Source organism: Colletotrichum godetiae, assembly GCF_030913485.1.
Source record: "Colletotrichum godetiae strain CBS 193.32 chromosome Unknown BDP55scaffold_6, whole genome shotgun sequence".
Lineage (NCBI taxonomy): Eukaryota > Fungi > Ascomycota > Sordariomycetes > Glomerellales > Glomerellaceae > Colletotrichum > Colletotrichum godetiae.
This window is the reverse complement of record NW_026851254.1, coordinates 253,519-276,808: the sequence shown is the minus strand read 5'-3', so window position 1 is coordinate 276,808 and position 23,290 is coordinate 253,519. Positions and strand designations below refer to the sequence as shown.

Sequence of the window (23,290 nt, the reverse complement as noted above, 5' to 3'; positions counted from 1 at the left end):
AACCCCCCCGACTCTGACCCATCCCAATTAATTATCGGCATCCCGTACATCATCTGAGAAAGACGAGAACGTAACAGGAAGTGGCTGCAGCAAAGAGCAGTGGACACTGAGCACCGACGAGCAAAGCAGAGCATGACTTAGCAAATCTGCAAAGGAAGCAAGCAATCAATTAATGCAGAGCGAGAGCGATATTATTCCCACCCCGTCAGGTCAAGATACAGCGTAGCGCCAAACTCAACTCGCGTCCTCATTCTGCCACTCTCCACTACCGCACCCTCCCCAAAAACTCAATCTTTTTTTACCCTCCCACTTCCTCAAATATCATTCCGGCAACGCCCCTCCACCTTCCCTCTTTTACTTCTCTTCCCCCTCCCCCCCCTGGTCCCCCGATTCGCGCATCTTCAACCACCAACGGGCAACAGCGACCACAGCGACAACGACGTGACCTTCCATCGCAACCCGCTTACTGGGCCAACCCAATACAGTCCAGGGCTTACAGGGCTCTTTTCTTTCTCTTTTCCCTATCGTCCGCGGTCAATCGACATTTGCCCATCATGGCGTGGTCAAAGTCCACGCGGATCAGCATCATGCTGGCCATCGATGTCGTCTTCTTCCTCGTCGAGTTGATTGTCGGCCTGGTCGTCAAGTCGCTGGCCCTGACTGCCGATGCCTTCCACATGGTGCGTTTGCCCCGATACCGCCCTGCCGCGCCGCGTGCGACGTATCGCTAACTCGAGTAGCTCAACGACATCATTTCCCTCTGTGTCGGACTCTGGGCCGTTGCCGTCGCAAGGAAGGCTACCACCGACAAGTACTCCTACGGTGTAGGTCATTCTCTTTCCACCCGATCCACGACATTGTTGAGCTGATTTGAATCTGCAGTGGTTGCGAGCCGAGATTCTCGGTGCCTTCTTCAACGCCGTCTTCCTCATCGCCCTCTGCGTCTCCATCATCCTCGAGGCCATTACCCGATTCTTTGACCCTCCCGAAATCGAAAACCCCGTCCTCATTCTCATTGTCGGTGCACTCGGCCTTACCTCCAACCTCGTCGGCTTCTTTGTTCTCGGCGGCCACGGCCATTCCCACGGCGGCGAGCACGATCACGATCACGGCGACGGCGAGCACGACCACGGACACGACCATGACCATCCCCACTCTGCAGAGCACGCCGCCGAGGAGGGCCGCGCCCACGTCTCGCACGCTACCGACAACGACGGTGGCAACGTTGGTGATGTTTTCCCCGAAGCCATCGTCGCTAGAGCCTCCGCCGGTGCCAACCCTGAGACACCTCGTCGCATTCGGTTCGATGGGGAATCCGACCCGTCGGGCCGAGCTCAGAGCCGCACATCCGCCACTTCCAAGAGCCAGAACCGAAGAAACAGCTCGCGAAACCACTCGCGTCTGACTAGTATTGAGGACATTAGCATCTATCCTTCGAGCTTCCGCCAGGAAATCATCGACGCCAGCCGTTCTCAGCGTGACGGACAGGAGTCGACCACGAGCGAGAGCGAGGTTGAGGAGACTGTTATCGAGGATGGCGAGCCTGATGAGCAGTCGCCCCTGCTCAAGTCCAAGGGCAACGACCACTCTTACATGATTGAGAACTCCCGCGGCCGATCCTCCCACAAGCACTCGAGACGGGAGTCCAGCCTTCACGTCGACCACAACCACAACAAGGAGCGTAAGAAGGCCTCTGGCGGCCACGGCCACGACCACGGCGATATGGGAATGAACGCCATGGTCCTTCACGTCATTGGCGATGCTCTGGGCAATGTTGGTGTGATTGTCACCGCTCTCATCATCTGGCTGACCGACTGGCCTGGCCGTTTCTACGCCGATCCCGCGGTTTCACTCTTCATCACTCTCATTATCCTCAAGTCCGCCATTCCTCTCACCAAGGCAACCTCCAAGGTTCTTCTCCAGGCTACCCCCGACAACATTGACCTCCAGGAGATCCGCGAGGATATCGAAAAGTTGGAAGGTGTCATCAGCTGCCACCATGTTCACGTCTGGCAACTTTCCGATACCAAGATTGTTGCCTCCCTCCACGTCCACGTTAACTTCCCAATCTCTGCCGAGAACGGTGAGAAGTACATGAAGCTTGCAAAGTCGGCCCGCAGATGTCTTCACGGATTCGGCATTCACGCAGCCACCATTCAACCCGAGTTCTGCGGAGACGACGAGCACCATGCTACCGAGCCCGAGCACATTACTCAATACGATGGCACTGCCATTGCTGGCTCGCCAAAGCAGACCTGCTTGTTGCAGTGCGTAGACAACTGCGAAGCAGGTGGCTGCTGTACCGAGTCAACAGCTGCCGGAAGTTTGCGCAGCCAGTCCACCCACAGCCACGATGGCCACGGCCACGATCACGACCACGGCAACAGTCATAGCCACGACGACCATGGACACTCTCATTGATTCGGTCCGCGGCATAGCTCTCTCTAATACCACCTTTTCTCAACAGAGCGCGGCAAATCTTGAATAGGATCCATGAGGGTTTTCCTTTTTCTTCATCGCAAGGGCGAGGCTTTTTGCTTTCTTATCCTGCTACTTGGAACTAACAAAAAGACTGGCGTTTATGGGCCTGGGTTAAGACAGAGGACAGGGTGAAAGTTCTACTACACACCCGAAGCCAAGAAGGAAGGGGACAGCGATTCCAGATCTGGGTTTAGCAGTGGTAACTTGGCCACGACTTGCAAAGCCCGGCAGCCCCTTGCCCTCCTTCATTTCCTTTTCTGTGTCATTTTGGAGCGGTTGCGTCTTCCTTTTGTAGAATATCCCGTAAGCTCTAATACCATCAAAGACGGCGCGATCCGGTCAGGATGTGGGGCGTGTAAAACCAATTACAGTTATTGCAAACAAGAAATACAAACGTCAGTAAAACTTCTGATCTATTTCCTCTCTTCGAATGCAGGGGGACTAAAGCTCTGATGAACTCGTTATGTTTTCTGGTTGATGGGCACATGGTTTGCCGGGGCGATGGCCTGATATCCTCTCCGCATGACAATACCACGATACAACCTACTTACCTCCCGTGGGGAAACCTCCGCTGGGCTTCCGCCTCGTCAGTCTCGGTTCCTCCCTTGGGCTATCACAGTATGAGGATGGGATTCCGATCTTGTACGGCTTTGGACTTTGACTCTGCCCTGGCGATGGGATACCTGCCTTACACTTCAAGTTGCCGTCTACCTAGTCCCGCTCGCTGCACAACCGCCACCGCCACACCCTTTCCTCAATGATGGGAGACATCAGAAAGATTCTACGTCACACGCGTCGTCTACAACATCTGAGGGAAAACAGATTGGCGAGTGGGGAAAGAATATCACTGCGGTGGCGCTCACCTGAGGAAATGCAGTCACACATGCAGTCCGAAGCTTGAATGCGTCGTCAAAAGGACCGATGGGAAAAGAGAGTTGGTACAAGGCATACTGGACTGAAGGAGGTATCATTACGACTTGGGGGAAGACTATCTTCTCTTCCTCATCTCTCTCTCCTCCTGCCCGAACGTGTTCTTTTTTACTAATACAACTAAAACCACGGCACGCTGGGAACGCTCACCGCGATTCTCTTCTCGTGCCCCTATTCTTTTTTGACCCCTCGCTGTGGTTTGCAACGTTTCGCTTCCCCTAGGGCCTGATTGTAATGATGATGTATAATTCCGCCTAGCCTCCGCTGTCTCAAGCCCTAAAAGAACGCCTGAAAAATAATGTGAATTCACGCAATCCTGTTTCGGAAGCATGATACAATGACCGTGAAGATGGATGAAAGAAAGCAATTTGCGAGGGCCTAGAGACGCATGGGCATGAATATTTTGCTGTTCACCCATATTTCCCGCCTTGACTCATGAATGAGCGGCTCGAGGTTGTTTATTTGGGTAGTGAACTGGAAGGCTTCTTGATGACAAGCTTCACCTTCTTCGGAGCGGACTGGCCCTCAAGAGGGGGTGGCGATGCTTGCGGCGGAGGCTTTGGCGGTAGTGAGGCTGGGGCTGGTGGAGGACTACCTGCGGACGGTGCGCCGGGAAGAGGTTTGCGAGCCGGCTTCGCGTTGATGCTCTCAGATGGGGGAGGAGCCGGTGATCCAGCGGGAGAGGCACGAACACTCATTGGTGTTCCTGTTCTCCGAATCTTTGACGGATCTCTGTAGGGCATCTGACTTTTGACGCCGGCCTTCTTCAGGATCCTCTTGAGGTTGGGGTGCCGGAACTTAAACATCCTGCGCTTCTTAACCACAGTGCCATCAGGCCGGACAGTCAGCTTCGCCTTCTTGAGAGCTGGCGATGCCTCATCAACTCCTGGGACCTTGTCGGGCCGAGGTCGCTTCTGCGATTTGCTGCTGCCGGGCTCAGGCGTGGGTTGAGGAGTAGAGCGGCCATTTGGCTGCATGGACGACGACGATGACGCCGAAGACACCACAGACTTGGCGATACCTGCCTTGACGATACCGGGCTTCACACTCGGCGGTCTGGACCCGGGGAGCTTTGAGAACGACGGCTTCGGAGTAGACGCCTTGGCATTCGAGTGCGCGACGATAGAGTCTGCTTCCCGCGGAACGGGCGATGGTGCCGCACTCGGTACGGGGGACTGTGTGGCAGAGACCGGCGATGGGCGAGGAGCCGTGGACGCAGGGCGAGGAGCCGTGGACGCAGGGCGTGGAAGGGATACCGTAGGCTTGCTGGGTCTGGCGACGCCGCTCTTCATATTGACGATAAGTCGTTTCGGTTCGGGCGGCCGAGATGGTGCAACCACAGGAGCAGGCGTGGGTGCAGGGACTGGTGCCGAAACTGGTGCTGGCGGCTCGGTCTCTTCGATCTTTTGCGGTATGCCCGTCTTGAAGAAAGCCTTGAAGTTGATGATGTTCTGCGCGTATGTTAGCAAAAGTGAACGAAGAAATAGGCACTCCGAGTGAGAGACTGACTCTGCCAGGCTGACGCTGGACAGGACGATTGACCTTCCATCGCTTAGGGTACTTCAGGGTAATCGTCCATCGGTCAGCAGCGTCGACTACGGTGCCGCAAAGCTCCAGCAGCGTGATCTTTTCGGAACGCCCGATCAGGTTGGAATTGATAGCTTTCCAGAACGCACGCTCCAGTGCGGCTTCTTGCTCTGTAAATTGCTCTTCCATTTCTGTCCTCAGAGCCTCGAGTGCGACGTTGATATCCTGCTTTCGTGCAAATTCTTTCCGCCTCTTCTGCGTCTCTGCCTCGGTGTTGTCCACGATCATGAGTCCGCCGTCGGGAACAGCAGGCGCGACCTTGGCCTTTGACTGCTCTCCAAAGGCGAGACTAGCCAGACCTGTACAGAAGATCTTGACGAGCTTATCCCGTACGAATGGAGACCGGTCAGTGCTCATAACGGAAAGAATCAGACGGAAGACAGGCAGATCCATCAAATAACCCAGATCCACTAGAGCCTCAAAAGCCTTGAGTCGAACCAAGTCGCACGTGTCGTCCTGTAAGTACTGGACAAAGGCCACAGCACTTTTGGGAATAACCCCAGCTTTCATGAGCTTGCGTCTGCACTCCAGCGCGGTGGTTGTCCAGATGTTCTGGTAAGAGTTGGCCCATTCGTCCATCCTGCGGAAGCGATCAATCTCAACAATAGCCTCCTTGAGAAAGCCTTTCTCTTCGGCGGACATGTCCACATCCATGGCGTCATCGGACTCCCGCCGCTTCTCTGGAACCAAGCTATGGGCGAGAGCCTCTAGAAGCTTGGCAACGTAGAAATGGTCCGAGTACGGGTTATTAGCATTGTTGTTGAATTGAACTTGGTTCAGGAGGAAGCGTCGTGCGGCCTCGGGACATCTGCCGCTAGCATCGCGAATCTTTGCAATGGCCATGGGCAGCGCGCCCTGCACGGTGTACTGCTTCTTGTCGGAAAAGTCGTTTGGCCGAGGCATAGAGGTATCGGGGTAGCAAAACATCTCGGTGAAGGCTTTTAGCAGATGGGTCATACCAGCCATCGAGACCTTATCCGCGGCGTGGTGATATAGCATCTCTGCAGCCATTGTCCTGATGCCGTGGAAGTATCGCCGGTCGACAAGAGTTCTGGTAAGGAACGTCGATACCAGCGGATGGGGCGGACTCTTCTTGAGATACAGCATCGAATCCTGCTGCGCCACGACATCCCTATCTTGCTGGAGCTGGGACACGTACATGTAACTCTGGAGATTTGTCTTCATCTCGCAGGCCCATTCAAAGTCGGCGTCCATGCGAATCCACTCGTACGACTCTTGATCCATGGCCTTCTCGATTTCGGGCTCCCATTCGGAAAAGTCCCACTTCCTCATATCTTCGGGGTTGGTCAGAACGTCACCTAGGCAATACAAGAGTGCATCTTCGTTATTGTCAGGGTCAGCGGCAGACTGCGCGCTGAGCTTTTCCGTAGCTCGCCTCTTTCTCTTCAATCGCTTGTACTTGGTGTTGTAAGGGATCTCGAACTTAGCGGCCTTTGCAGCATCCTCGCGAATTTCTACGATGTGCTCGTAGGGGGTTCCGTCGGCTTCGTGAATTCTAATCGTCATGGGGCCTGTAAATAGGCCGGCCTTTTCGTCTGTCTTGACGCCGTGGGCCTTTTCCTTGATGGCGCGAAGAAATTCCGACTTCTTCAGGAGCTCAGCTTCACTCATGGCTTTGTCCTGAACTTGCCTAATTGTCATCTCGACGCAGAGTCGTTTCTTGTTGAATCGTTGGAAAACGTCGAACCTGGGGCAGCCCGAGCCATACACCCATTGGTTCCAGAAAGCCTCAAGTTTGTTCCTGGCGTTCTTTTCGCAAACCCTCTGGAACGACTCCGTGTTGATAATCCATTCGCTCTGCCTGTCTCCGATATTGGCCTTGTAGAGAATCCGGGAAATGATGCGCGTGAGGTTGGTCTGGGCGGGTGCTTTCATCAACCGCTTGTCGAGAATGAAGAGCACCAAGGGCGCCTTGAGGGCCATAAATTCCATCTCGAAATCTCCAATGTGCAGGAGATGGCCAAGCTCGTGCAGAGACGGCCGCTTGATGTCAACGGTCACCAGCTTGTCTGACATTGTCTTCATCCTGAACCTGTAGTCGTTGTTGCCGCACAGCTTCTTCAGGAAAAGGTCGGTCATGTAGTAGGCGATGCCGATGACGACCCAGAGATCTCTGCGTGTATTGGGGAAAAGGTTGATCCCACTCCATTGCGAGGCCAGGCTGTACACCAACTGCCTCGTGACGTCTACCTCTAGGTCGATGATGTCCTCGGGGAACAACAGGCGGGTGCTGACGAAGGAGAGTGATTGGAGAGATACCGTATCGTCCACCATGTCATCGAGAAAGCACATCTTGTAGTTGTCAAATGGATATCGAGCAAATGTGAGGGTGAAGAAGTCGGCGGCCGCGGCGAGCGCTGCACACGTGTTCTGGACCTCTGCAGCTCTCCCGGGGAGGCAGTAGCCGTGGATCTTGAGGGCACTGGCGCCGAGTTTCTCGTCATTTTCTTCTGTGCGGAAGTCTGAGAATAAGTCGACGTGCTCGAATGGACCGACCGCAAAGCCAATTTTCTGCACGGCAACCCGCTTCTCCATCTCAAAAGTCATAATCTTCTTTTGCTCGTCCTCAGGATCGACAATCTCGTCTGACAGAATGCCAGAGCACACGACTGTCATCTCTAGAAGCTTGTCTTCCTCGGTAAGAGCGAAGTCTCTGTCAGCCTTGGACTGGTTTGCCCCGCGATCGCGGTTGCCATTTGCATTTCCATTCCTGTGCTGGGTGGCCAGGGGTTGCCAAAGTGCGTCGCCCAGCGTCCTTGGACATTTGACAGCCATGGTCCACGTCGGAAGCGTGCCGGGGTCATCGATGCAGGGGAATATACAGGAAGCCGTGCCCGGCTCGATAGAATGTCGGGTGTAGGCGTGCGGGTACCGAAGATCACCGGCATCAACGCCAACAAACTGAACGCCATCCCGCACCAGCTTCGTCTTGAAAGGTATCGTGACACGATACTCCCTTGAACCCGTCAGTTCGCTTTCGGGGAGCTCTGCAGAGTTTGGCGTCACGCTCGAAACGCGAATCTTGAGCGTCGGTCGTTTGGTGATTCCCGTTCCGGGTACCGGTTCCTCCTTGACAACTCCCTTGGTCTTCTTAAGATCCCTCAGGCTGACTCGCAAGGCACCATCAGCGGGCGTACAGCCTACCAGCTCTCTATTCTCGGCAGGCACGTCGCTCCTTCGATTGTGCATGAGGGGGCGCATCCGGATCTTCCTAAGGTCGTGATGCGAGGCGTTCCAGTCATAGTATTTCGGATAGTCCAGTAACTTATACGGATCCGTGTACGTAGCTGGCACCTTTCTGGGTGGGCCCAGGGGGTTCTGATCCTTGAGGGCGGTGATCGTGATGTTCTTAACGTCGATCTCGGACTGCCGCGCATCGATGGCCAACTCGTCAAGCTGGACATTTCCAACCATGCCAAACGTGATGTGGGATTTTCCTTGGATTCGCTTCGCCCGAAAGTTGATCTCGAGCTCGACATCTTGTTTTAGGACGAAATAGGGGTAGGGCGGCTCGTCTTTCATAGGAGGAAGATCGTCTTCGGAATCGCTGCCGTTAACTTCGTCAACGGCGGGGGCGGCCGCAGCGGCCTCGATGGCGCTCATGGTGGGCTCAGTTTGCGCTCGAGGATATGACGTCGCAGTTTGGCATCAAGCAGAAAGCTCGAGTCGCTCGAGTCGAACGGCCAGTCGTTTGTTTTTGATGGGTTGGAGGTCCGGCGGATACGATCCAAAGAAGGAGCGCCGGCGCGAGATTCTCAGGTGCAGGATGCAACGAGGGCCACGATCATCCTGTCGCTGCGGTCGGCGTCGCGAAGTTGGGGGGAAATCGGTCGTAAGAGGGCGCCAGAGGAAATTAAATGGACTAGGCAAAGTGCCGGCGACAGCTGAGAATATCAATAATGCCGTTCTCCAGCGGGACAGCGGTACGACCAGCTGAGAAGTAGGAGGTTGAGAGAGGTTCTGCTGCGACCAAACACAAAATCTGAGGTCGGCAGCAACTGGTGCAGTTCAGGCCTTCCAAGGTCAGCGCGTCCCACGGTTCGCCGCGACTGAGATGGAGCTGCCGGAGCCACCTCTGGCTCTTGCGCCTGCCTGTTGGGCGGGTCACGACTCACACCCACCCAAGGTAGGACTCGGTTATGTAAGCAGACCAACTCCCAGGGTGCACTCCACTCAATTTGTTGCTTGAGCCACCAAACGTGAAGCTCCTTCCCGAGCACCCAAGTCCGACCAGGTCCTTCAAAGCAGAGCCGCCATTCCCTCTTTTGGAAAAGAAGTAATGGTTTCGAGAATACTCTAACCGGTGCCGCCCAATGCCGACTGCCTACTTTAGCCTCAGACACCTCATTCGGAAGGCGTCACGGATCACTCAGCAACGACAATATTGGACAATTCGAACGCTTATTCTTGAGCTATGCCAACCCAGCAGTCTACAGATGATATTGTTACAACTAGACATCGAGCCACCCCGATGCAAGAGAAGAAGCAGACACGGCGCACCAGGTATTACACAACCATGGCCCACTCCTGCAGCCGACTACCTCTGATCAGGTTCGACCGCGGCGATCACGGCGCCTTTTCCTCGCATGCACCCTCAGCGTCTCCTCGTCACGCAACTCTTCTGGGAGATCAAAGTCGATCTCGGGTATCTCTGGTAACGGGTGTCCCCATGCCACCACCTTGCGGCCGGCACGCCTATGTCGGTGCAAAGCGCTCTCACGCTCGTATCTCTTCTTGAAGAAGGACTTGAATTCCCTTGGGGGTTCAGGTTTTGGAGGAGGCCGTGGCTGTGGTGTCGCACGTGGACGTTTCTTGCTGTTCTTCGACCCTCTTGACGTAGCCTCTTCGCGAAGCTGTTTGGTCACAGAATCGTCGTCATCGTCAGATCCTGGTGGATCACCGTCACTAATATCGCCAGTCTCGTCATCTCCTTCGACGTCGTCCTCGCTGCTTTCGGATTCCGCGGACGAATTCTCATCTCCGCTTGATGACTCTTCTGCTTCTGCCTTCTCGGCGAGAGCGCGGTCCTTCTCAGCCTTGCGACGCTTTTCCTCCAAGCTCCACTGACGGAACTTATCGAGGATGGCTTGGCAGCCTTTGACAAAGTGCTGCCGCGCTGGCTCGAATTGCTTTTTTCGCGTCTCTGTTATACCACTGACACCCATGACTCGCAGCCAATCGTGACCCTGGAGACCGTCCAGGAGGCGTGCAATCTGGTCTTTTTCATGCTGGGCCCGTCCCCGTTCGGTATTACGAATAGACTTTTCCAGCCTTTCCGCCCTCTTGTGGGACGATATAAAGGATGCATCGGGAAGAGGATCTTCTACGGGTTCGCGCTTGTGCGAAATGCCCAAGAAATCAAAGTCTATCCGCTGGGCGTCGACAAGCTCGTCAAATAGAGCATCGCCGTAGCCACGCACGGGAACTTTGTGCCCAGCATGCGAGCCATCGAGTACTACACTGGGATCTGGCGTCGCGCCTAGACTTCGGTGCCACGGGACTGGGTGGTGGCGTGTGGGGTTCGAGTCAAAAATGACTATCGGGGTATCGAGGGTGAAAAGCTCTGAAAGGACAGTCGTCAGTAAGTGTACAACAATTTGCTGGCTCAACCTAGGGCAAAAAACAGATTGGAGGCGTACGCTGTTCCTTGGGTTCATTTCCAATGACCTCGTCATACTCGGGAAAATACGCAGACAGCTCGCTCTTGAAACGAGTGGCCTCTTGAGAGCGCAGTTTGCGGCCCCCCTCCTTTGTGTGGGTATCGGCCTCGCGGGGCTGCAGGCGATCCAGCTCGTGTTTGATCCCATTAATGACCTTTTCCTGGTGTTTGGTCAACTGGGCAGCATTACTATTCGCAGCAGCAGCGGCTGGATTCGGAGGATGCACTGTTGCGACGTGTTGCGGTGCGGGTTTCGACGTGGGTTTTGCTAGGGGTGCGGCCGCCTGAGGCTTCGTGGCCGCGGTCGTGGTCGGATGCGGAGTCGGGGTGACGTTTGCCGTGGGTGTCGCGTTGGCGACGGCAGGCTTGCTCGATAACAGAGCAGGGCGAATGAGGATTTCGATGCTCGTCCGCTGTCGCTTGGGTTTCTGGTGTTCGAAATCGACGATATGATCGGTCTGGTCGAGCTGTCGCTTGGTGCGACCGGACAGCGTGTGCTGGTAGCTGGAGATGTTTTGAGGGGTGGCAGCGGCGCGCGTCGCAGTGTTCGTGTTGGCAGCGGCGAAGGCCTGGACGGGATGGTGAAGGGGATGGGGGTGAAGCTGCTGCTGGACGAGGCCTTCAGTGTTGGTCCTCCGGGTGGAGCGCGTAACGGAGGCCATTGGCGACGATTGAATAGCCATTCATTGTTCTCTGGTCGATTCGTCGCGAGGGCGATTGATGGTGACGATTGATGAATTTTTTTTCCCGCTTGGTCTCTCTCGGTCGCAGAGTCACGGTCGGGTGTCGTCGTCGTCGATTGCGATGCGGGAAGGGCAGGCAGGCAATGGTCTTCTGGCCCAGATTTGGGGGGTTGTGGCACGGGTGGTTTGCTCCAAAGGTGCTTTCCTTGGGCTGTCTGGTCGCCTCCTTCTGCACTGTCCTTTACTGGGTGAATCTCACGCTGGCAAGTGCCTGCCCAGTGTTTGCGTCCACTACGGGAATGCCTGCCTCTGCTGAATGCAGTGGGCAGCCGCTGTGAGTGGGCTCCCTATTGGCGGTTCCGAAGGAGGGCAGTCGAGAGTCGTTGATGGAGGTACATCTAAACTCGGCCAACTTTTGGGCGAGACCAATGTACCGTCGCTCGCTCTCCTTCCTGCATTTAGAGGCGACAGAAACCCTGACATCAGCCAGCTCCTTGACTCTTTCCCACTTTCCACCTGACTCCCCTTGCCGTAGATGTCAATGCATTGGAGTGAAAGAAATCCAATAATTGATAAGCCAAGTGCCACTAGTCTAGCTACCAGACCACCGGCAACAGCATGTTCAGTGTACGCATTCCTTCCTTGTGCTTTAAGCAAACGCGTCGCAATTACATCATACATGAGAAAGTCGCGTTCTTCGCGGTATGTATTCCGAATCTTTTCAAATGACCCCTGACATTAGTTTGATCTCTCAAGAGTCCATATTGCTTAATTATCAGCCAAAAGTAGGGTGGACAACGTGCAATTGCAGTAAACATTCCGATTACTTGTTCCTTTATTTTAGATGTGCTTGTTTCAGTTCAATTAGGAAACCGCGCAAAGCACTTGATCTGGCCTGGAGATTTCAATTAACAGAATTTCGTTTGACCTGTCCACTGTTTTGACTAAGTCGTCATGCCGATGAAGGTTCCAATACGTCGCAGCCTCTAATCCGCAACTACTGGTTAACTCTTTGGCCATGAAGTCATTCCAAACTACGTCTCAACAATACACTGGAATTGTCTCAATGAGTAAACTCCTGATGAAGCATTATTTTCGACATCAATCAACTACTGAACAAAGCTTCAACTTTAGAAGGTTTTGTCTCAACACGCCACTATCACTGATTCTCTGAACCCTCCCAAACCGTTCATATTTGATTTCTTGATCCGACGAAACATTCGGCCTCATCGCCATCCATCTTTGAATCCATCTACAGGCCTCGGCGTCTTGTAAGATTTGATGTCCAGCACTTGAATCTGTCAGGGAACTGTATGTCTACATGAATAATTGGAACGGCTCTTGGTGACCATGCAATAGAACCCTCAAGACCGGTTGAGATTCATGTGTCTCGGCAAAATATATTCATTTCCTCTTCAAGGAAATATAGTAAAACTCACAGCTGTCTTGTGTGACAAAAGAACCGCCCAACAAAGGTGGCTGGGGTGGGGGTTTGATTAAGTAAATACTTCTAAAGATCAAGGGCTCTAACTCTCGTCTTGATAAGCTCATATCTCGGGCAAGAGTCCATGTAGTGAACATGAGAATGCGCCTGAATGCCTCAGCAGTCTCACGACTTCGAACCACGTCTCTTCTGATTGATTTTCATGGGATGATAAACTCTCCCTCCCAACGCGCAACCCTGGCAACTAAGTTTGCCTCTCCGCATTTGTTTTTCGGAGAAAGAATCCATGTCCAACTAAATCTCAAGGCCAGGCTACCCGCCACATATGAGTCTATTATCGCTACTTCTTGTCACTTTCAGCATCCCATAACTCAACAACCCGGACTCTCTTTGACCAAACCAGCTGTAAAATGAAGCTACGCTCAGGAATCATGTTCTCGTCTGACGATGTCAACAACCACCTTGCAGCCTTGCCTGCGGAGATTCGACTGTTGATTCTGGAGCAAGCTGAGAAGGGGGAAAAGGGGCATGGTTTGTCGAACTGGGCAAGCATCTCAAGGGAATGACAGGCCTTCTTCGAATCGCAAATTTTCCAACACGTGAAGCTCCAGTTTCGTGGTTCCGACATTGATCTTTTGAGCTCTTTTCTCCACGGTCCTCGAAGAGATCTCGTCAAGGAGATCCAATTTCACATCAGCTTTCAAGCATACGATCATGTCAACAAGTTTGACGAACGAGAAACGCAAGACATGATTCAAACGAATAACAAGATCTTCAGCCAGGCGCTGAAAAAGTCATTCGTTTCTCTTTCAGCATAGTCTACGGCTAAGAATGGCGTTAAATTAAGGTTGAGCGCCAGCTCTCCGAGCGATTCAGAGCGCCCTGCCCTGGGAACCATCGCACCAACGCAAGTCAACATGATCGGAGCCGTATGTATTCCTCAAACTCGAAATGGCGTCTTCTTGGCAACTTACTGAACGTCAGCTCTGACTCTCTTAAGCTTGCTCAGGTGCCCGCCGTCAGGAGGCTTTTCGTAAATTAACATTGCTACAGAAGGCTGTCGAAGGCATTACTTGCAATATGTCTCCGTTGTCTTTGCCGCCTCAAGACCATCGGCTACGAGCTATGGCACGCGATTACTCAAACCAGCCAATCCCCCTGCGATAAGGCGATGATTGTGCTACTTGACCGTGCAAGCAAAAGTGTGACGATGAAATCAGTACATATTTGGGAAGCGCAGTCTCCACTGAATGGAAATCCACGTTTTCTTAGGGTTTGCAATGACGGCCTTGTCTCTGCAGCAGCCAATGCAAGCTATCGTCTTCGGTGCTTGACTCTCTGTCACGCAGTCGATGCCAGAGACTTTTTTCAGCATTCGTCAAGGGATATACCGGAGAATACTTTTGAGCATTCACAGAGTCTTCGTACCTGGCCAGCCCTTAGGTAATTACCTAGCCCTGACGACATGTATTGGAGACCTGGTATCCAGCCCGTCAGCGCCGGAACGCCTGCTTCTCAAGGCGAGCCGGGCAACTTTGCGCATGCCATTACTTAGGACGATGGAGATATGGGCCCCAGGCGCCGGTGAGGGATTCGTCCTCGGATACCGCGTTCAGAAAGACTCGCCGTTGTTTACCGTGATAGCGACATGGCCGCTTACATTGAGTAGGGAGGCTTTGAATTCATGGAAACAAGTGGCAGCTGGCTGTTCGGAACGCGAATTGAGCTGCGACGTGAGGCTGGTGGGATCGGGGACTACGATGTCGAACTCACTGTATGCGCTCTGTCGCATGTTGGGGTTATTTCCACAATTGAGGGAATGGGATTCTTTCAAATTTGTGTAGTAATCTTTTCTATGTATCGCTGGCTTATTAGGAAATAATTTAGTTTCGGGTACGCATATCGAGTCTCGTGAGCTATTTTGAATAGCTGTGCACGACGCAGTCGATCGTAATTGATTAACAACTGATTGTTCTTGAAGAGCATGAGCGAAAACTACATCTCGTGCATGAGGTCATATGAAATCTCTCCAAGTGGGCATTGGAGCAAAACCGAGATTTGTTTGCTAGCGAGGTACTTGGAAATAGTATCCCAAACATGCGCTTCTCATTGTACCGCAAAGGTGGGTGTCCCATCCAGATGCCCTTCGTCAACCTTGTGCGTCCATAGCTGATCAAAACTTTCTAACCCTTCGACCATGAAGCTACAACCAACCTTGGCACAATAAAGGTGTGCACTGGCTCCATCGGGACCACCACTGCTTGTTCCATAGCCTGTACCCTCGGACTGCCCTTTCTTACGACTGTAAGGGCACTTCGTACAACGTTCGTCTGCTAGCCAAAAGGGACAGACCTGCAAACCGCTCACCATCGTATTGAACTCTGCGCACTTCCCATCATACGAATGCATGGAAGAAGCGACAAGGAATCTTTACAGCGACCCCGGCTTTTTCACTTCGTCTTCATTCATTGACCTTAGTATCGCGGGCACCGCTGATATGGCTTTGGAGGCCATCATTCTCCAAACCTCGCGCTTCTGCGCTAAGTATGTACGCAAAAGGTAGACAACCATGAGTGTTTCGGCAATCCTCGTGATTGACCAAAACATCTTGATGGGACCGTACGGAGTGTCCGGTTGTGTACTTGCGGCTTGCCACGATGCGCTCAAGTGAATCATTCACTGCTCCTTGAATGATATTCGCTTTGTTTAGCTCGACCTAATCGGCCATTTCCTCTGAGCCCTGAAAAGCAACAAGACTTGTCCATCGGCTCGCGACTTTGAACTTGTTCCCAAGTAACACAGCGTTCATCTTGGCAGTGTCTTCCTGAACTCGGTTTGCAACTCGGTGGCTCAGTTGAGCTTCCAAACCAAGTAGACTTGCCCGGACTGCAAGGTGCTGGACCTTAGATGTGTCATTCGACGTTTTGTCGATGTTGAGCTTATGCTTTAACTCAATGTCTCCACCATGAGAGGCTGCCCTCAATGTGACCTTAGTTGAGGCGGCCCTTAAGCGTAGATCCAGCAAGAGGAAGACTGATGAGAATGCAAAAGGATTCAAGCATGGCGTTGGAAAAGGAGGTTGAACAAAAGAAGCAGCTCGAACGTCTTTGACCTCCGTTCCAGTATGCTTATCCATAAATCCATCGGTGTAGAGGTCCTGTCTGGTAAAACCAGGACCCAGGTTAACCTCACAGGTCCATGTCTTGGGAATGAGTCCATATGTAAGCATGAGACTGCGCCTATTGGTCCACTCGGGGTTGGCGTCGATGTCGCTAACCTCTCCATAGCCTCCTCCAAGCTCGCTAATCCTGTTGATGATGCGATGGGGAACTCTCTCGCCAATACCCAGAACGAAGGACCTGCCACTTTTCCCCAGCTTTTGGCGAGTTTCCCAGACAAATGTGAGGACCTCCTCCGGTGCGATCTCTCCGTCAGTTACAATGACGATCTGTGTTGATGACGATGTGTGCCTTCTCGATTCGACCACTTTTCTCAATGCATGGAGCAATTCTGTGCCGCCCAAGTTCGCTTCCAGGCCACGGACATAACTCCTGGTATCGTCGAGGGTGTTCTGATTGTACGGCTGCGATCTTTCCCACAGGAACTCGGCGTTATGTCCGAACGACACAATATTAAGATGACATGTCGTTGGTAAGCTAGCAAGGGAGAGCGGCATCGAGTCTCTTAAAGTCGACATGTTGGTTCTCTTGCTCCAGGGTGTACCCAAGTCCATTGATCCACTGCGGTCGAGGAGGAAGATGATCTCCCCATCGAAACTTTCCAGATGACTGGCATCCTCGAACACTTCTGCAGGCTTCAGGTTGATCATGAGAGCTGCCAGGCCATCTTCATTTGGCGGTGACAAAGTGGCCCGGGCACGAACCGGGTAGCTCAGACTGCTTTCGATGGACACGATGAAATCTTCGTCCATGATTGCTGTTTCCGTGGAGTATTTCACTACGGTATAAGTTGGGGCTGGTGAGACGGTTGTACGGACCTCCCCAATGTTTTTGTTAAGGTCAAAGAGACTGGCGACTTTGACAACGTCCATCGGAGCATCCTTCATAAAGTCGGCTAGATGGTTGCAATACACTTGCTTGATCCTGCCTCTGTCTTCAATCCTGACCTCAATCGAAAGACCATCTGATTCAGCTTTTGTCTGCAGTCCATGGTATGTATACCATGGCTCCATATCGTGGCGCAAGTGACATTGGGATTATGAGTCCCAAAACATCTTTGCCATCGTCGAGGACGATTGCTTTGATCTCGCAGACATACTCAATCTGGATTGCAATATTTTCGGCAGGAACGTTGCCAATAATCATCTCGAAGATCTTGGGCGTGTGCTCCTCGAACAAAGCCACCATTTTCTGCTTCTCTACAGCCTTCTTGAACCCCTCGGCCGCCTTTGTGTTCTCCTGCACTGTGCCTATTAGTTCTATTCCGTCGCCGATAGTGCAGAAAAAGGCTATGACTACGGAGCCATCATACAGGGGAAAGGTATATCGCGCTTCCGGTATTTATTGCTTCGACGGATTGCTAAACCGTTGAAACAGCTTTGTTCATGCGACAGTGCAGCCCATAGTAACCTGGACGTCTATATTAAGGAGAGGAAGACAATCATTCGACGTATCAGAATCTGCGTACAAAGTAGGCTCTGGAGGGATCTGCGGTTGATAAAATGCCCAGAGCGGTATCCCACCAACTACTGATGGCGTCAGTACAGCCGTCTCGGGTCTTTCTTCAGTTTTGCCTCATTTCGAGATGATTCATAAGCGAAAACAAGGGGAATAGGGTCAGATTGATTACCCCTCGTAAAAGTACGTACGTTTGTGTTGACAACATCTAGCGGTCGATGGGATAAGCTATTACTAACGGTCTCATGAAATGGATGATGCTTCGCGACGGGCGAAAACCCATTTGACGCGCTTGCCAGGTTGAGATCACGTGTGTGAGAAGCAGGAAACGCGCTCCGTTCGCGATTTGACGCGGGTTCGAAAAGGGGGGGGGGCGTAGTCATACCAGTCGCCGTTTTCCCACCGTCCTCTGGGCCCAGGTCTACCCTGACTGACGGTGTGAAGATCAGAGTTTGTGGAGGAATATGAGACGTTGTCTCCTTGGAGTGGAATTGAGAGGTTGAATCCCTTGTATAGTGGATGCCAGGCGGTATTCTTTCGATGTGGAATCGAGGCATGGCGGCAACAACGGAATAGTCTTGATATCATGAGTTGTTTCCGTGGTTTGGATGAGAAGGTATTGAAGGAGGAAAAGGAGGGCTGAATGTCAGCATTCATGTCGAAAGTGTCGAGACACATTTTGACACACCACCTTAACCATTGCATCGAATCCTGCCAAGATAAGTCAACCGAAGCATGCTGACACAAAAAGCATCAAACCTATCTGCCATGCAATCCCGCAGGTAATAATTTGGGATCCGACGCTCGGAGAAGCAAGCTACACACACCAAGCCCTGCAATTGGTAGTGGTTGATGCAGTAAGCTCAGCTGAACAAGGTGACATGGTGTCCGACCCCAAGTTCGCATGATCGAATTCATGTGCCAAGGTTGTAGCCTGATTACGAATTGCTGGCAGTATAGCCATGTCCGAGCATGCACTGAACAGAAGTTTCACCACAAAATTGCACACAAATCAAATCACCCGGAAGCCTGCAGACAGCAAGGAGCCTGGTCATCATGGGAGCGAAACTGTAGGCCCGGAATCATGAGTGACATGGACCACGAGGGTCTTTCCACCAGTATTCTCGAGTTGACGTCCAAGTCTCAAGCTTTGCTGTCGAGATTGATACCGCTGAGAAGAATCATAGGCACCGATACGTACAGCTTTGAGCAGGATTTGTATCGGCTTGACGATGCATCGCGCCGTATCGGCTCGCTGGATTTGAGTGCAACGTGGGCGTTCCCGAATATTCGCGAAGGCTCCTCTGGTAGCTTGGAATCAGTTGGCCAGGTTCTTTCGCAATGCCTTCAGCCTCTTTCCAAATTACAGGATTCTGTTGATGAGGTCCTTCGTCGGACCAGTTTGGACCGAATCCGAGCTGCAACGCAACCTGAATCGAAGGAAGCTTTCATCGAATTCGTCGATAATGCGTTCTTTGAGCTTTCTGTCGACACAAACAAGGTCGCTCTCCTAGCGCAATCCCTTGAGTCTAAGTTGTAAGTTAATGGCTTTATATCGCTACATGAAAGAAACCTTCGGCATGTGGTTGTTGGACCAAGAGATCCTCCCCGACTTCACTTCTACTGAGAACCCTGAAAGGGATCCAAGGTATGGCAAGGTTGGTTCCTCCTCCTTGTCACATCCAAGGCTCGACAGGATTGCTGGGTTGTATCAGGTGAGTATACATGACCTGGCATCCCCTACAAGGAGCAGTCCGATGAGTGAGGACATATTCCCTCATGACATCATCTGCTTGAGAGCGCAAGTCATACCAGAAATCATGACTGAACATGTCCTCGATGTGGAATTTAAATGTCATTGCGAGAATGCCGACCACACTCAATCGTTGAAGTTTAAACGTAAGTTCAACTCCAGTATTGATACAAGTTCCTGCAAGGCCAACTAACGGTATTACCCAGTGCGTTCCTACCGAGGTCTTCCAATTCAAGAGGTCAGAAAAGGCCTGTACGGGGTTTGGCACATGATTGCGATTGATTCCCGCAGTCACTTCGTATCAGTCCGCCTCACTCTCGACCAGAGGAGTTACCAAGGTATGTTTTCATTATTATATCTCGATCTACTTCAGGTAATTTTAGAAACTTACTTGTGTGCCCAACGTCGCAAAGACTACGCCGCTGTTCACGAGCTGTGGAGTCGACTGGCTCGTGCTCATCTTGGACTAGGTAACAACATGGAACGGACCTCCACTACTGCTGGGTATCTTCGAGCTTCTCCCGACAGCATATCTGTTCTAAGTACACGAGCGTAAGTTTCCACGCTTCATCCGACGTTTGCCAACTTAGTCTTGTCAGCTTGAGGATGTGTCGAAGCTGATATCAGAATAATACCTCAGGTATGCCAACAGATATATACAAAGCCTTTCCAGCGTTAAGTTTATGTTGGGAACGAAGTCATTCGATTTGCCGTGGAAGCCGGTATATCTACAGCTTCTACACTATCGCTCCAACGCCTTCAAGAAGTCAATTGACGCAGATTTTGGCTCTAGTTGTCACTCATCATTCACTGCAGAGAGCTATTTCCTCATTTTCGTCAGTGACAGCCTATCATTCTTTGACCGGATCAATCCAGCCTCCCAGAGCTACACAGTCAAAGGTGAGTCAATCTGATGGAGCAGCGTACATGGCTAACATTGACATCGGATGAAGTCTACAGGGATACAGTAGTCAAACTTTCACAGAACGGCCTTCAAGTCACTCTTGAAGATGTGGAATGTTCCGAGGACGGTTCACAGAAGGCGATTCAGTGCACAGAGGTGATGTTTAGGTTCAGGCAGAAGGAGGGTAGGTGAACCAGCTGCGATATCTCACACTCTTGAATCTGACACTGTGATCAGCAGCGATTGAGTTTACCGATTGCATCGAACGTATGAAGGAGATGTTGATTGAACAGAGCATTCAAGGCCCGGTTTCTGGCGAGAAAATTGTGTTCCAAACACCCGTTCAAGGGCTACTGAAGTCATTCTCTACTAGAGAATGTCAGTTCTCAGAGGCTCCTCCGCAGTCAAGGCTACGGAGGTCCTTGTGCAGACGCCAGTGCAGATGAACAAAGCTAACGAATTCCGCATCTTATTATCTCGCAGACGATCCCGCAGCAGTTTTCTCTCTCTTCAGGTACGTGCTTCTACCCGGTGTCTTCGGATGTGATCGATTGCATCTCAATCTGACAACTGATAGTGCCCCTGTCATTCCTGGAAGTTCTAGGACAGGGACCACCCTATGGCATTCCACAGCAAACATTCTGGCATCTACAATATGATGATATAGGGCGTTCTCCGATGACGCGCATGGAGTGGAACGATCTATTAGATTCCAACAAGGAGAAGCACACATTGCGGACTCTATTGAAAGCCCCAGACCACATACAAGCAGGAATAGCCGCCGCAAGGTAAGCCCTCCCGCCCTTTCCATCCCTCCTTCCCTCGGTCCCTACCTCTGTCTCTCTCACTCTCCCGCCCCCTTCCTCTTTCACTCCCTTCATCTTTCTCTCTCTCTCTCTCTCTCCCTCTTTCTCTCGCCCTCTCCCGCTCCAAACGCGAATATCCTATTCCGAATAGTCCATCGCGGTACAAAATGGCTGATAGAGACATGAGATCTATAGGCAGGGTCTCGCGTCTTCGTCAAGGTGGTTTCGAGACTGGGAAGCCGTCGAAAATGTCCTACGGACACCAAAGAGCTTGTCCGAGAACAATGACCAGTACAAGCCTATCCGTATAGCCGTGATAGACACCGGTGTTGATCCAAGTCGGAACCTAGTTTGCAAAGATTTTGTCCAAACGGGTAACCACAACTCCAACCAGCGTATCAATCCAGAGACGTCACAACATGGTACGCAGTCTGTGGATCTCATCTACAAGATGTACGACAAGGCCGAGATAGTGGTCGCAAGGGTGTTTGAAAACGACCAGGCGGATGAGAAGAAGGAGCCGTACTTGATGGCCGAGGTGAATTCGTACCCATCATTCTCGATGTATCATGCTCATATTACTCTAGGCCATCAAGTGGACCATCAAAGAGAAAGTCGACATCATCAGCATCTCAGCCGGCTTCGCTACCTGCCCGAAGCCCCTTAGAACCGCCGTCCACGCCGCACATGCCGCCAACATACTTATATTCGCTGCAGCTTCCAACTGGGGCAACACGAACTCAGTCCCCTTTCCAGCTCGCATCAAGGATCACGCCTTTTGCATATTTGCTACAACTGGTGCTCTGGAAATTGTCCCGGAGATCAACCCTGAGCCACGCCGGGCAGCCGACAACTTTGCCTTGCTTGGACAACATATCAACCTACCACCCCATCCTGAACCCGTGAGTGGGACATCCGCCGCGACTGCGCTTGCAGCAGGGATGGCGGCGCGAATACTCGACTTTGTGCGGCACGCTGAGAGTGAAAACGTGATCGATGAGGCATGGATGGTTCAGTCAAAGGCGGGAATGACGGCTATCTTCAGGAGTCTGGTCAGGAAGAGTACAGGATACGACTGTTCAGCCGAGACTCTTGCTGCCTCCAGGCCCTGATTTGCCAGATCTGGCAGATAGTAGGGCTCGTGTTCGACGTTTCCTCTGTGACGCACTCGCACACGTAGAATGAAGATGGCCGGGTTATACGAGTTCTCATTCTGGTTGATGATGAGGGGTTAGGAGGGTGTGGCAGATCCGGGTTATTTGCTTTGTCACTCGTGCTCATTAATAGGCGCGAACAATACATTCTGATGCATGAAATTACGCCCCAATTCTCTTACGACTGATTCTGCTCGGGCAGTGCAACGAATGCCTCATCATTCACTTCGTCCTCTAGTATACCTGTAGGCGTCAGACCCTCAGCTGAGACGATTCGCTCAACATCAATCTCATCTTCACGGTTGTTGAACGTCTCTTTCTTCGTGTATGGGCCGACAGACCAGTCTTTCATCAGAATGCCCTTGTGGACCTTGGCAAGTCGTATTGACCAGACAAAGTCAGACTGCTTTTCGGCCGCCGTGGTCATATCTTGCTGCGTGCCACGCTGGGTTCGGCCCGGACAGAGGCAACAGTTGGCAATCCCCTGCGGTCCACATAAGTTACTGCCTCGTTCCCATAGCATATGTAAATAACTTACGCTTTAACACCAAAACCATATCCAATCCCATGAGACGAAGAAGTCGACCTTGAGCCCGCCCACGCAATCTTCAGCCCAGTTATGACAAATGCGGACCAGGCCCCCAGGCTCGAACTATCCTCCACATACTTTGCCACCGTGTCTCTCTCCAAGCAATCTGCAATGTACGCCTTGGTGACCTGAACCAAATACGTATCAAGCCTCTCGTACTTCTCGCAGTTGGAGACAGAAGCCCTGAAGATGGTCTTCACATCCGCCTTGGCCGTGACCTGTACCCCCGCAGCAGCCAAGACGGGAGCGCCCACGCCGAGCACACCGCCGTACTCGACAGCCCGCCCGTGTTCCCACGAAAATGTCAGAGCGTTTGTGGAGTAGACGGGCATGTTCTGGGGAAACGGTTCGATGTCTATTTGATGGGAAAGTCGAGGCGGCGCAGTTCAGGAACGATGTGACCCAGACACAGCGGGGCTGTCTCTTTCCCCGTACCCATTGACTCTATTTCTGGAGGCGCGTAGAATGTTTGACGAAGCTTGAACCAAACCTTTTCCATTATGCAGGTACGTTGAAAAGAAAGGAGATGAGTGTTACGGAAACAATGTCTTAAGAGCCTTAGAAGAGCAAGCAGCAGTGGATTGTACAGAAAACAGAAGATGCAAGTGAGGTCGGTAATCGGAAGCAACACTCTTCTAATAG

At 52.2% G+C, this 23,290-nt stretch overlaps 6 protein-coding genes across 6 annotated transcripts; 2 read left to right on the top strand and 4 right to left on the bottom strand.

Moving 5' to 3' along the window:
• Positions 1-554: 554 nt before the first annotated feature.
• BDP55DRAFT_627879 (cation efflux protein) lies at positions 555-2,421 on the top strand (the record flags this gene model as incomplete). The annotated part of the gene is made up of 3 exons (XM_060571817.1): positions 555-680; positions 741-824; positions 883-2,421. 3 exons carry the CDS (start codon positions 555-557, stop codon positions 2,419-2,421), a joined length of 1,749 nt encoding a protein of 582 aa, XP_060433875.1.
• A 1,239-nt stretch (positions 2,422-3,660) lies between these two features.
• On the bottom strand, positions 3,661-8,751 carry BDP55DRAFT_341139 (uncharacterized protein). Its single transcript, XM_060566920.1, has 2 exons — positions 4,921-8,751; positions 3,661-4,862 (listed from the first exon to the last, which is right to left on the bottom strand). The coding sequence occupies exons 1-2, from the start codon at positions 8,620-8,622 to the stop codon at positions 3,870-3,872; spliced, it is 4,695 nt and encodes a 1,564-aa protein (XP_060433874.1). The 5' UTR covers positions 8,623-8,751; the 3' UTR covers positions 3,661-3,869.
• An 815-nt stretch (positions 8,752-9,566) lies between these two features.
• Positions 9,567-11,340, bottom strand: BDP55DRAFT_690904 (something about silencing, SAS, complex subunit 4-domain-containing protein; the record flags this gene model as incomplete). Its single annotated transcript, XM_060576916.1, has 2 exons — positions 9,567-10,582; positions 10,659-11,340. 2 exons carry the CDS (start codon positions 11,338-11,340, stop codon positions 9,567-9,569), a joined length of 1,698 nt encoding a protein of 565 aa, XP_060433873.1.
• Positions 11,341-15,044: 3,704 nt separating this feature from the next.
• Positions 15,045-17,208, bottom strand: BDP55DRAFT_649862 (von Willebrand factor type A domain-containing protein). The gene has a single exon (XM_060573941.1). It carries the CDS (start codon positions 16,995-16,997, stop codon positions 15,522-15,524), a length of 1,476 nt encoding a protein of 491 aa, XP_060433872.1. The 5' UTR covers positions 16,998-17,208; the 3' UTR covers positions 15,045-15,521.
• A 1,318-nt stretch (positions 17,209-18,526) lies between these two features.
• Positions 18,527-22,017, top strand: BDP55DRAFT_627875 (uncharacterized protein; the record flags this gene model as incomplete). Its single annotated transcript, XM_060571816.1, has 10 exons — positions 18,527-18,978; positions 19,082-19,341; positions 19,402-19,533; positions 19,579-19,747; positions 19,869-20,095; positions 20,164-20,283; positions 20,483-20,613; positions 20,733-20,887; positions 21,101-21,443; positions 21,493-22,017. 10 exons carry the CDS (start codon positions 18,527-18,529, stop codon positions 22,015-22,017), a joined length of 2,514 nt encoding a protein of 837 aa, XP_060433871.1.
• A 220-nt stretch (positions 22,018-22,237) lies between these two features.
• Positions 22,238-23,147, bottom strand: BDP55DRAFT_690903 (uncharacterized protein; the record flags this gene model as incomplete). The annotated part of the gene is made up of 4 exons (XM_060576915.1): positions 22,238-22,462; positions 22,504-22,543; positions 22,598-23,003; positions 23,051-23,147. The coding sequence occupies 4 exons, from the start codon at positions 23,145-23,147 to the stop codon at positions 22,238-22,240; spliced, it is 768 nt and encodes a 255-aa protein (XP_060433870.1).
• Positions 23,148-23,290: the final 143 nt, after the last annotated feature.

What these genes read in the sequence shown, in the direction of transcription:
- BDP55DRAFT_341139 (XM_060566920.1), bottom strand. Translation starts at nt 8,622, where the DNA reads ATGAGCGCCATCGAGGCCGCTGCGGCCGCCCCCGCCGTTGACGAAGTT. An exon ending in TCCAGCGTCAGCCTGGCAGA is followed by an intron (nt 4,863 to 4,920) that starts GTCAGTCTCTCA and finishes ACATACGCGCAG; the next exon opens with AACATCATCAACTTCAAGGC.
- BDP55DRAFT_649862 (XM_060573941.1), bottom strand. Translation starts at nt 16,997, where the DNA reads ATGGAGCCATGGTATACATACCATGGACTGCAGACAAAAGCTGAATCA.